At 42.5% G+C, this 12,055-nt stretch overlaps 1 protein-coding gene across 1 annotated transcript in view; it reads left to right on the top strand.

Annotated features, from left to right (window-relative positions):
• The window catches only part of Tlk1 (tousled like kinase 1), a 131,926-nt gene extending 121,860 nt beyond the window's left edge, over positions 1–10,066 (top strand). The window contains exons 14-20 of the mRNA XM_076569635.1: positions 265–346; positions 2,338–2,519; positions 2,676–2,845; positions 3,184–3,319; positions 6,221–6,332; positions 7,445–7,552; positions 8,285–10,066. Coding sequence (XP_076425750.1) covers positions 265–346; positions 2,338–2,519; positions 2,676–2,845; positions 3,184–3,319; positions 6,221–6,332; positions 7,445–7,552; positions 8,285–8,461 — 967 coding nt within the window. The 3' untranslated portion in view covers positions 8,462–10,066. The remainder of the gene's footprint in view (positions 1–264; positions 347–2,337; positions 2,520–2,675; positions 2,846–3,183; positions 3,320–6,220; positions 6,333–7,444; positions 7,553–8,284) is intronic.
• The last annotated feature ends 1,989 nt before the right edge of the window (positions 10,067–12,055 follow it).

Below are 12,055 nucleotides of genomic sequence, written 5' to 3'. Positions count from 1 at the left end.
CCTATAGAGCGTAATTGAGGGTCTTTAAGAGGGTGCTGTTAGTGGCTAGCTGTTATAGTTACACTTTGTAAGTGCTGAAGCTTAGCACAGGTGACATTTGTAGAAAGATAGAGAGGGAATAGAAGAACTGCTGACTGGTCTGCGACGTGAAGAGCAGAGAAACAAACAGACAGCTGGGAGCAGTCAAGAGTGGGCATTGATGGACACAGAACTCCTTGTATTCTTTTATGTGCCTAAATAGTTTTTTCTCCCTTCCATTTGAAGGTTCAAAGATCATCCAACGTTAAATGAAAGATATTTATTACTTCATCTACTTGGAAGAGGTGGCTTTAGTGAGGTGTATAAGGTAATGTTCTCTGTTCCTCGTGCTGAGGGTGTGGTTAGAAAATAAGTGGGTTTCGTGTACTGATTTTAGACTGACTTTGATCCTCAGTCTCATTTAAAAAAGGAGCTTATGGTGGGTTCTGTTGTCTTTTGTCCAGGGTCTAAGGTCTGTTCTTAGCCCTTTGTAGTCCTCATGTCATCCTCTCGGCCATTCTGACTATAAAGAAACCGGAGGTTCCAAGAGGGTGTTGCTACTTACAGCACTCAGTCTCCCCATTCTTGGAGGCTCTGCTCCTCCGCTGTGTTGACGTCACAGGTGATAGTTTTGTCACAGAGTCACTCTACCCCTGTTCTAGTTTATTTCTCTCTTACTGTGACAGACACCAAGACAAGCTGGGGAGGGGACAGTTACTTCATCTTACAGGGTACAGTCCCACACTGAGGGAAGCCACACAGGAACTCAAGGCCAGAGCTGGAAGCAAGAACCATGGAGGAATGCTGCTTACAGGCTTGGTTCCTCTGGCTTGTGCTCGCCCTTTATCCATAGCCCAGGACCGCATGCTCGAGGGGGGCTGCACTCTGGCCAGTCAGTCAGGTCAGTCTCTTCCTGCAGCGCCCTCAGATCACTGGGGGCTGTGTCAGATTGACAGCTGAAGCTAACTAGGAAAGTGTTTCCCTCTGCTTAAGCCAACAAGGTAGGGGTTCTTTGAACAATCACAGAAGTTACTAAGTACTTCTTAAAGGGGTGTCTGTGCATGTAAGTCACAAGGAAACTTAAGCTGTTAAGCTTTCTTTGATGGCATTTGCTGTGTCCAACATTTATGGGCTGCAGAGGTGGCTTGCAGTAAGGGTGTGCACTGCTCCCTGAAGGACCTGAGTTCAGTTCCAAGCACCCTTGGAGAAGACTCACATCTGCCTGTACCTCCAGCTCAGGGTGATCTAATGCCCTGGCTTCTGAAGATGCCTGCACTTGTACCCATAGATGAAGTTAAAAATGTTTATTGTTTAGATCACATCAAGGTTACCTAAAATAAAATAAGAGGTTTAAAACACTTATAAATTATGTGAAGTTTAAAGTACTGATACTATTCCTGTTCTTTATCAAAGAGGCTAGTGATTTGAGCCCTTTTTTTTTTTTTTTTTTTTTGAGACAGTTGGGAAAATTGAATGAAGATTGTATACTGGATTAAATTAAAGAGATAAATGCTAAAGAATTAGCAGGATTTATTTTCTAAATATTATATGGGGAATAAGTCAGGTGGCTGGAGGTGGTGGTTAATGGTAGAGCACTCACTTAACATACATAGCACCTGGATTTAGATTCACGTACTGTCTCACCCTAAAGGGAATAGAGGTAATAGTAAATACATAAACATTCATTATGCTTCTTCTCTTGAGTATAGATTGAACAGTTTCGTAACAAAAGAAGTTTTTTTCAGTAATTAGAGAATTGTTAAGGACCTGTTAATCGGGGCTGGAGATGGCTCGGTCGTCAAGAGCACTGATGGTTCTTCTAGAAGACCTGGTTCAGATTCCCACCACCCGCACCCATCTATAACTCCAATTTCAGAGACCCCAGTGCCGTCTTCTGGCCTCTACAGCACTACATGCACAGGTGCACAGATAACGTAGAGGGATCGAACCCATGCACATCAAATAAAAACAACTTTAAAATTAAAAAGAATGTATTAATCTAGTTGCTAAGAAAATATAGATAAAAATCCTATAACACACAGAACAGTGTCATAGCCATTTGTGTGGCTCACTGCTCCCTGTAAGATTTCCCATATAAAGGAGCAGGCCGTATTTAAAAAGAATGCTAGCTTCATTGTTTTATCATGACTCAGCTTTTCTGCTTCATCACCAAGACATTTCGGTCTTATTTAAGTGTATCATTGAACTGCATATAGTACTATATGATCAGTAGTTTTTGCAAAAGTTATCACTAAAACTTAAGTCTGTTTAACTGTTTGGTTGATGTACAATGTGATCATGTTCTACCTTGAATTGTAGGCTTTTGACTTATATGAGCAAAGATACGCTGCTGTGAAGATCCACCAGCTTAATAAAAGCTGGAGAGACGAAAAAAAAGAAAACTACCATAAACATGCCTGCAGAGAGTATCGAATACACAAGGAGCTGGATCACCCCAGAATAGTTAAACTCTATGATTACTTCTCCTTGGATACAGATACGTAAGTCAACAAAGATGCGACTCCTGAGGATGCGGGTTTGTTTCGGGCCTTCCCTGCACGTGTTGTGTTCTCCTCTCTCTCTGTTAGGTTCTCGGGCCTGGGTAATGACTGGTCCGTGTCCCGTCCCGTCCCCCCCCCCCCCCCCCCCCCGCGCAGGTTTTGTACAGTGCTGGAGTACTGTGAAGGCAATGACTTGGACTTCTACCTGAAGCAGCACAAGTTGATGTCCGAGAAGGAGGCTCGCTCGATTGTGATGCAGATAGTGAACGCCCTACGGTATCTCAATGAGATCAAACCTCCTATTATACATTACGACCTTAAGCCAGGTATTTCAGGAAACGTCTTAACAGGGTGGGGTTTGTTTGTTTGTTTGTTTTTTTCTGGAGGTGTGGGGCCTGGGTTTGCTTTTTGCTTGTATTTTGTGACAGGGCTCCCCTGTGTAGCCTGGGCTGGATGAACTCATAGAGGTTTATCTTCCTCTGCTTCTTGAGTGCTGGGATTAAAGGCCTGTACCAACATAACAGTCCCCAGATACACATTTGTTTACCAAACATTACTCTAGTTGTAAAAATTATTCTTCCGTGTGTGTGTGTGTGTGTGTGTGTGTGTGTGTGTGTGTGTGTGTGTGTGTGTGTTACTAAAAAGTATTCTATTTTGGTTTTAGGAAATATCCTTCTGGTAGATGGAACAGCGTGTGGAGAAATCAAAATCACTGATTTTGGTCTGTCCAAGATTATGGATGATGATAGCTATGGTGTAGACGGAATGGATCTGACTTCCCAAGGGGCAGGCACTTACTGGTAAATGATTCAGTAAAAATATCAAGACTACTTAGATTAGTTCTCAGTGTTTTCTGAAAATTTAGTTTCATTTTCAAATATTCCTTGAGATTCCTTTGCTAAAGGCATTGATCCTAAGCCTCTGAATAGAGAAGGAGAGTCCAGTGGCTAGTATTCTCTTCTCTGCATTCTTAAGTTGCAAGAAGAATGTCTGAGCATACACATACAACTTTAATATATAGCAGCCGGAGTGAAGCAGGACTCATGAGTTTTCCTCTGTGGTGTTGAGTGATAGTTATGATCTGAATAAGTACTTAAGATGTAGTGTCCCGGCTGTCACTAGTGAGAACTGTGAACCTCAGGCCTTCTCTGTAGAAGTTTTGTGATTTTTTTTTAAATAGTTTTTTATACTAGATCCAGAGTTTATTAATTATAGACTGTAGATAAATTCATCATAATTTTAGTCTTTAGATTTGACTCTCAAAAATCTCTTTATGTAGATATAAATGAAACCAAATCCTGAATGTAAAAAGTCATCCTGAATGTTATTAGTATGTAGATGTCTTAGTTAGGGTTACTATTTCTGCTGTGAAACACCATGACCAAAAAGCAAGTAGGTCGGAGGAAAGGGTTTGTTTGGCTTACACTTGCACATCTTAGTCCATCAAAGGAAGTCAGGACAGGGACTCAGACTCTGAGGGACCTGTGTCAAGTTGACATGACACGAACCAGAATACTAGGTGTTTACCAAAACCTTTGAGTGTGAATTCTCACACTTACGGCCAAGGGCACCAAAGTAGAAAATACAGACTAACATTTTCAAAACTAACCTAATTCTCAAAAAGATGAGATTATCAAGAAGTTAGATTTTATTGGGAAGAGAGCTACATAAAGCTACCCAGGGCAGCCTTGACACCATTTGCTTGGGCCCATGTTGACCATTACCCTGAGTTGCTCAGATTTGTGCTGAGTTCCCTTTCCTAAAGAGGAATTAGTCTTTTGTGGTTATCTTTAAGCCACGTGAAAGTCATATCATGGCACCACCAAAAAAAATGTGATATTCGTGAAAGTCAAGTTGCTGTTTTCCCATTGAAGAAAACTGTCACTCAAACTTGTACTCTCCTAAAAGTTAATAGTCTCAATTAGAGGTCTTTTAGCCTTTTTTGAACAGGCTTTTTTTTTTTTTTTTTTTTTTTTAACAACAAAAATCCTAGAGACCTGTAGTAAATAAAAAGCTTTCTTCTCTGTAGAACACTCCTCGTTGATTTCTCTGTCACCCTGACTTCACTAATTTTGAACAGTGAGAGGAAATGGCCCTCTTACAGGTAGACCTGAGCAGGAAATCTTGTTTTAGGGGCTTGCAGGAGAGGAATGATGTTCTTCTAAAACAACAACAACAGGAATACACTTCCCAAAGAAACAGTGGTCCAACAAATGATTAGTTTTCAGTGTTGAGGTTATTTAGCTGTGTAATTGGAGACTGGGATGAGCCTTTTATAAGATACTTCTCATCTATAAAAACTTAACATTGTAGTCAGTGTCACTAAGGAAAAGTCAGTTTTGTTTCTTCCCCTTACTGGTGTCCAGCGCAGTCAAATTTGTCACCTACAAAACTGTCCCTGTCATTGCCCCCTTGCTTATTTATATGTCCTTTGTATGGTGAGAGGTCTGCACGTTCAAGAGCCATGCTCCTTCAGCCACACACGTAGACCCTTCCTTCAGCATGGAGTAGAGCAGTATTTTTAAGTGAACCATGGTTAACTGCATTACTTGTTTTTACTATTTTTAGTTTCTCAAAGTTTGAGTTGTCTGCTGCTTGCATCTGTGATGTATTGTTTTACTTTGGGAGCAGGGGGCGGGTTTCAATACAGGGTTTCACTGTGTAACAGCACTAGCTGTCCTGGAACTCGCTTTGTAGACCAGGAGGCCTCGAACTCACAGAGATCCACCTGCCTCTACCTCCTGAGTGCTGGGACTAAAGGTGTGTGCTGCCGCCACCACTCGGTGGATTGTTTTACTTATAACGAGATAACAAACTTATTTTTACCTTTCATGTTTAAAAATTAGTGTTTGAATACTTAGTATATTTCACACACTGGTAGTGCTTGAAACTGCATGATAAAGCTCCTTGTGCTTCTTGAAGTGCAAGGAGAGCGAAATGCTTTTGTATATGCACATCAGTCTCCCTGACATGGGGAAGGAAGCCATGTTCTATATGCCCACAGAAGGCAACAGAGAAAGCTCATATTCAGAGGTGGTTGAGTTGGCCTTGACTAGACAGTTTGGAAGAAGAAAGGGAATAATAGTGATTGCAGATTTTGAAATTTATGTTAGGATTAGGATAGGTCTTACATTACAATAAGAAATATGGCCGGGCGGTGGTGGCACACGCCTTTGATCCCAGCACTTGGGAGGCAGAGGCAGGTGGATCTCAGTGAGTTCGAGGCCAGCCTGGTCTACAGAGCGAGATCTAGGACAGGCTCCAAAACTACATGGAGAAACCGTGTCTCGAAAAACAATAACAACAAAAAGAAGTATGAGATCCTGTCTCGTTGGAATAAGTCTTCGCTTTGGATGGCTTAATGGAGAGAGTCTGTGGTGTGGTGTGTATTTTAGGAGAACTGCCTGCAGGTTAAACTGTTGGAGTAGGGTAGGAGAGTGTTCCTTCTGTTATTAGAAACTTACTCAGATTATACTATCACAATTATACTATCACAATAATGATAGTGCTTTCTTTGAATATAAATATACTTTCTTACAAAGTTGTATTTTGGTTCTGGAGTCAAATGAATTAAAACTTTGATGGTTTTCATTTTTGAAAACTGAGGTTATGTGTAAATAAAATAAACATTCTAAGATTTAGAAAGTTTTAAGCTAAACATGGCATCCTTTCCTTTCTTTTCCCCCTTCCATTACTTATAGGTATTTGCCTCCTGAGTGCTTTGTAGTTGGAAAAGAGCCGCCAAAGATTTCCAACAAGGTTGATGTGTGGTCGGTTGGAGTCATCTTCTTTCAGTGTCTCTATGGGAGAAAAGTAAGTTGTGCCGCATCAGTTCAGCTGTGGAGAAATCGGTGAAGTCATTTTGGTCTTGTCTTTGACGTGCAACATTTCAGTAACTTAGAATCAGTTTAGATCCTTCCAAGGAAAGGCACGCTTCTTGATTGCTTCTTTGGATCAGAATTATTGTAACAGTTGATTTGCTTGGTCTCTCCTCCTCCTTCCCTTTCCTCAAACATTGTCTTTTGAGAACTCTGGAGTGAAGCACTTTGCCATGTCCTTCATTCCTTACGCTTTCTCTTAACTTCACTGTCCCCTGCAGACATTTGACCTGGGTACCAATTCCTCCTGGAACTCCTCAGAGAAATGCCATCAGAGTTAGTTTTTCCCAAACCTCTGTGAATAGTAAAATCAGAAATGCAGGTTGCCATGGATAACATCTAGTTTGCATCCCACCCAGTTTCCAACACTATGAGAAGAAAGACAGAACCTTCTAGAACTGTGCAGCATATAAAAACTGTCTTCATTTGCTTTCTGTTGCTGAGATTAACATCATGACCAGAAGCAACTGGGCAGGGAAGACATTTGCAGGTCAGCCTGGAGGTGATAATCTACCATCAAGGGAAGCGAAGGTCCAACTCCGTAGGAACGAAGCAAGGCTCCACAGCAGCGCCTCTTACTGGCTTGTTCAGCCTGCGCAGCTTGCTTTCTAGTTCCCCCACGGACTACCTTTCCAGGGATGGCCCTCCCACACCAGTTACCAAGCAGTAAAATGCCCTGTAGACATGCCCAGAGGCCGTTCAGTGAGCAGCTCTCAGTTGAGGTTCCCAGTCAACGCTAGCTTATGGTAAATTGATAAAAACTGACCAGCATAGAAACCAAACCCGGCTCTCCTGGCTCCACATCTAGAGCTGTTTCCTCCTCATTACTTGAATGACAGCCTGATTTGCTTCTCCATCACGTGGGGTGTCTCTGCTGAGGACTGACGGAAGAAGCCTTTCCAGCCTGTCTTAGCTATAACCTTGTTTCTCTGAGATCACATCCCAACTTTCAAGTAACTGAGAGCAAAATGTTAAAATACAAATCATTTTTGTGGTGAGTCTTTGTATTAATTATTTTATTTCAATATTTTGTTCTTTTTTTTAAAGCCATTTGGTCACAATCAATCCCAACAAGACATTCTCCAGGAAAACACAATACTAAAAGCCACAGAAGTCCAGTTCCCTGTCAAACCAGTTGTGAGCAGTGAAGCCAAGGTATGAACCTCACATCCCTTTTGTGAAGCGTCTGCGTTACGGTTCTGGTGTGGTCAGTGGCTCCGGTCCTGCAGCAGGGGGCTGACTTGCTCTGGAAGCGGGGCTGCTTGGCCTCTGGGTTTGCTGTCTTCTTGTCAAGCACTAAAATATGCTTCCTCACTCTGTGTGCACAGCAAGTTGATTTTCTCTGAAAACTGGGGGAGAAACCACAACATCTGGACCTTCATTACTTTTAGGTCTTACTCAGTCTACCCGTCCTAATGCTGAGCTACTTCAGTGTATAAAAAGGGGGGCTGGAGAGGTGGCTTAGTGTGGGTAAGAGCACTGTCTGCTCTTCTAGTGGACCCAGAATCAGTTCCAGCATCTACATACTTCACCACCGCCTGTGACTCCAGTCTCGGGGATCTGACACCCTCACACAGACATGCATGCAAGCAAAGCACCAATGCACATGAAATAAAAATAAATTAGAAACAATTTCTAAGCAGAAAGGGAACTTTCCAACAGTACGTCCAAAGGAAGCAATAATTGAGGCTATAATGTGGCACCCAGGGGTATTGGTGGAGGGTTCAAATTTGAGTGAAGATTTCATTTTACCCCCAAAGTTCTTACGGTTTGAACTTCCTATAAATGTGGTCTGTTGACAGTCTTAAGTGTGCCCGCCCTTCTGTGGGATTTGGTGGGTTGGTGTCTAGAAGGTAGGTCCTTTACATTACTGTCTTTCTTTTCAAGGCCTTCATAAGACGCTGTTTGGCTTACCGAAAAGAAGATCGATTCGATGTGCACCAGCTGGCAAATGACCCCTACCTTCTGCCACACATGAGAAGGTCCAATTCTTCAGGAAACCTGCACATGTCTGGACTGGCGGCTGCTCCTGCGCCTCCCCCGTCAAGCGTGATCACGTACTGACGCTCCAGGATTGGTTTCCAGATGCATACTTGAATTTGAGTGCATTTGAGGGTTGGGTAAGAAGTGTTTGTGAACTACAGCTCTCCGTGGAGTCCTGTGTGAGGGTGATCATGGACGTGACTGAGTGCACACTCCTCCCTCGGCCCCGGAGCAGCACGGAACAGGAATACCATGTCACAGCGGAAGAGGGACACTGTAAATAACGTTTATAATACCTAAATATATTTGATGGTTACCAGAGTTCTAATATGAAGGGTAGTTTTTCATTATTTAAGAACACATGGAAAGATTATTGGACATTGTAACACGGAGCTACAGTGCCTGGTGCAGCGTCAGCACTCGGTGGCTGATCTGCAGAAACCAAAGCAAGAACTGAGTGACAGCGGCCGTGCTGTTTATAAGAGAGTGTGAGAGTTACGGTCTGTGGACAGTCGGACTTCGTCGTTGCCTATTCTGGCTTTTACCAAGTTGTACCTCGAATCACATGTCCGTTTTCCCCACTGGTTGTGTTTAAAGGGAGCTGTCATTTCTGGACACTTGACACCTTTAACACGAAGAGCTGCCTATTTCCAATCAGTTGAAGTCACTAAATTATAGTATTCCCAGGGCTTTCAGTGTTTTAGAATTAACAGGCATTTTTCTTCTGTTTCCCGGCCTCGTTCACTAAAACAGGAGACAGTGTGTAACCAAAAGCAGGCCAGTTCTATGCAGGATAATGATAAATTCCCTTCTGGCTCTGTTGTAAATTACTGTACAGATGTCGTATTACAATTACTGAGTTTCAGCAGCTTATTCTTGTACAAATGTTTAAAAATACGGCTTTTCTAATTGGATATTGTATTTTTTTTAAGTCTTCTTGAAGGCGCTTTAATTGCTGCTAAATGATATTGCTTTTTTGCTAAAAAAAAAAAAAAAATTGAATGACCTCCCTGAAGGCACAAGTTGACTGTACATCATAGAGAGATATTAAAAGCAAGCATTCATTAACAATCAAGGCATGTAAAATGATCCATGTTGGGCATATTGAGTTCTTTAAATCAGTTTTTTAGGTTCTAGGGCTGTGGAGCACATAGATACTAGATTTATAAATTGTTCATGGTTATTCTACATTTCTAGAAAGTTCTTAGCATCAAGGTGGGATGTTGGTCCCATAGAATGTTTCTTGTGGGTTTGTACAGATTTGTTAAAATGTGAACAATTTCTAACTGCCTTGTGTGGTAGAAACCAATATTTTTCGGGATGCTGTATTTCATTTTTCTTTAATGTCACAGTCATAATGCTGAGACTTACATGTAAGTTGTCCATGGTGCAGAAAACACACTCTCCCTCCAGATACCCCTTAACATGTACAGTTAAACTGTGGCTCTTACCTGATGTTGCAAGCCATTTTGTTCGTTCGTTTGTGTTTTTTTTTTCCATTGTACATAGACACATTGTCTGTTTAAGATGCTGCTGGAATTATAGAGAATGTAGCCAACCAGTAATAAACAATGACAGTTAAAATGTAAAGACTGTGAAAATTACATTCAAAGAGAGCTTTCAAGATTTAGGGTACTAACTTAGCTCTTTTACTTAACCAGCAGATGAATAAATTCCTTAAGCACACTCCAGACAAGTATGAAGTGTTTCAGGCTGTTAAAGTCGTCAGTGCTAATCCTGGGAGCACCTCCGGCTGTTGGGAGAGCCTTCAGGACAGCACCAACTCCTGTTTAGGTCAGGATAAAATTCCCTGAAGATCACTGGCATGGTCACCACATGCTGGCAGTCAGTGAGTGTTTACAGTTGCTACTGTAAATTCATGATCTGAATTAAAATGCCCTGTTTTGTTGAACATTTCGGAGTGGTGAGCTTGGGTCACTGATTGCACCACACTTGTGAATGAATGAGAGAGAGCAAGTGTCCGATTCTTAGAAGAGGCTGGAGCAGGAAGACGACTGAGTTTGAGGCCAGTCTGGGCTCTGTGGGAAGACCAGGACACATGTCACACACAGAGGCCAGGGGAGAGAGGAGGAGAAGCCATGAAAGGGAATTGCTCCCTGGAGTCCAGCTCAAGTGATGATTCCAGAATCAAGAGTGTGTGTGTGGGGGGGGGGGGTCACCACGCCTGAAGACCTGAGTGGGGGAGGAGAGAATGCATGATGGCACACTACAGTGCGCACACACACACACACACACACACACACACACACACACACACACTAAATGAATGTTTAGAAAAATTCAAATGAAAGTGAATCAATTTCCCTATGTCTTCTAAAGCTTTTCCAAATGTGGATTTCAATAGCCTGCCAGTATTTGGGCTAAATGAACCAGTATCACTTTCGCAAGGAGCTGGTTGGTGCTTATTGCTAAATAATTTCCGTGTTACTCTGGCAGTTTCAACTCCTTCATTTGGTTTGAGGCCTTGGTTGTTTCCTTGTCTTCTGGACTCAGGACCGACTGCAGGTGAAATGTGCAGTCCTCACCCTTGGAAGTAGCTGTACAAGTTGGGGGTGTAGTTCATTGGTAGGGGGCTGTACTTAGCTCACGTAAGTTCAATCCCCAGCATCCTCCCCCCACACACACACACCAAAAAAACCAATAACAAGTACATAGCTTTAATAACCGTGTGGATGCTGAGGAAGTACATGCCGAAGCTGCTGTGCCGACGTGCGGGCGGGAGGCATGTGGTTGGTTTTTCCTAATGGCCACCCCCTTTTCCTACAAAAGAACTTGAGTTTAAATGTGACCAAGCGTTTATGCAAATACCTCATTACAGGGCGCCGAAGTGGTGGGATCTCAGGCAAACATCACTGTAGGGTCCTGCTTCCGCGTTTGTCCTGACTGTTAAATACACTGTTGATTGCTATTATGTTACTAGATATGTCTTGGTGGAAATGTACATTTATGTCAATCGTTTAATGATCTCATTATATTGCTGTTGGGTGTGCGTGCGTGCGTGTGCGTGTGCGTGTGCGTGTGTGTGTGTGTGTGTGTGTGTGTGTGTGTGTGTGTGTGTGTGCATGTACTCGATATAGTTTTATTCTAAAAGCACAGTATCGGGTCTTTCTCTGGTTTCAGTTTAAATTTCCATGTTATTTGATCACTATCCCCCACCCCCACACACTAAATTTCAGTGTTCTAAATATTTAACCTAATTCCAGGACTGCTTCGGCAGCTCGTTTCTAAATTGAATTCTTAGATTTTGGTTCATTCTGTGGTAGTTTTAGTGTGTGTGGCTTGTCCATTTTGATCTGAATTGGCTTTCCCACCCAAAACAATTACCTTCCTCCCCCGCAGTCATTTATTTATTTAGGGTCTTGTTGTATAGCCCAGGCTGGCCTCAAAGTTGATGGCAGTCCTCCTCCCTCAGCCTCCAGATTGCTGGCATTATAGGGAGGCATCTGCTACTTCACCCCATTAATCAATTCTTTTTCCAGTAGGAAAGATGAATGTGTAAACCAAATTCAAAAACGGTTCTCATGAAGCCATGCCAAATATTGGTAGAAAGTTTCAGGTGAATAACAGAGTGTGCGGCTCGCTCCTGAGTGCTCTTGTGCCTTCAGCTCTGGGCATGCACACTTGCACAGCCGCAGCGCTCTTAGGTCAGTGACA

Source organism: Peromyscus maniculatus, chromosome 4 (assembly GCF_049852395.1).
Source record: "Peromyscus maniculatus bairdii isolate BWxNUB_F1_BW_parent chromosome 4, HU_Pman_BW_mat_3.1, whole genome shotgun sequence".
NCBI classification, from domain to species: domain Eukaryota; kingdom Metazoa; phylum Chordata; class Mammalia; order Rodentia; family Cricetidae; genus Peromyscus; species Peromyscus maniculatus.
The sequence above is the reverse complement of the archived record's forward strand: the minus strand, read 5'-3'. Positions and strand labels throughout refer to the sequence as shown.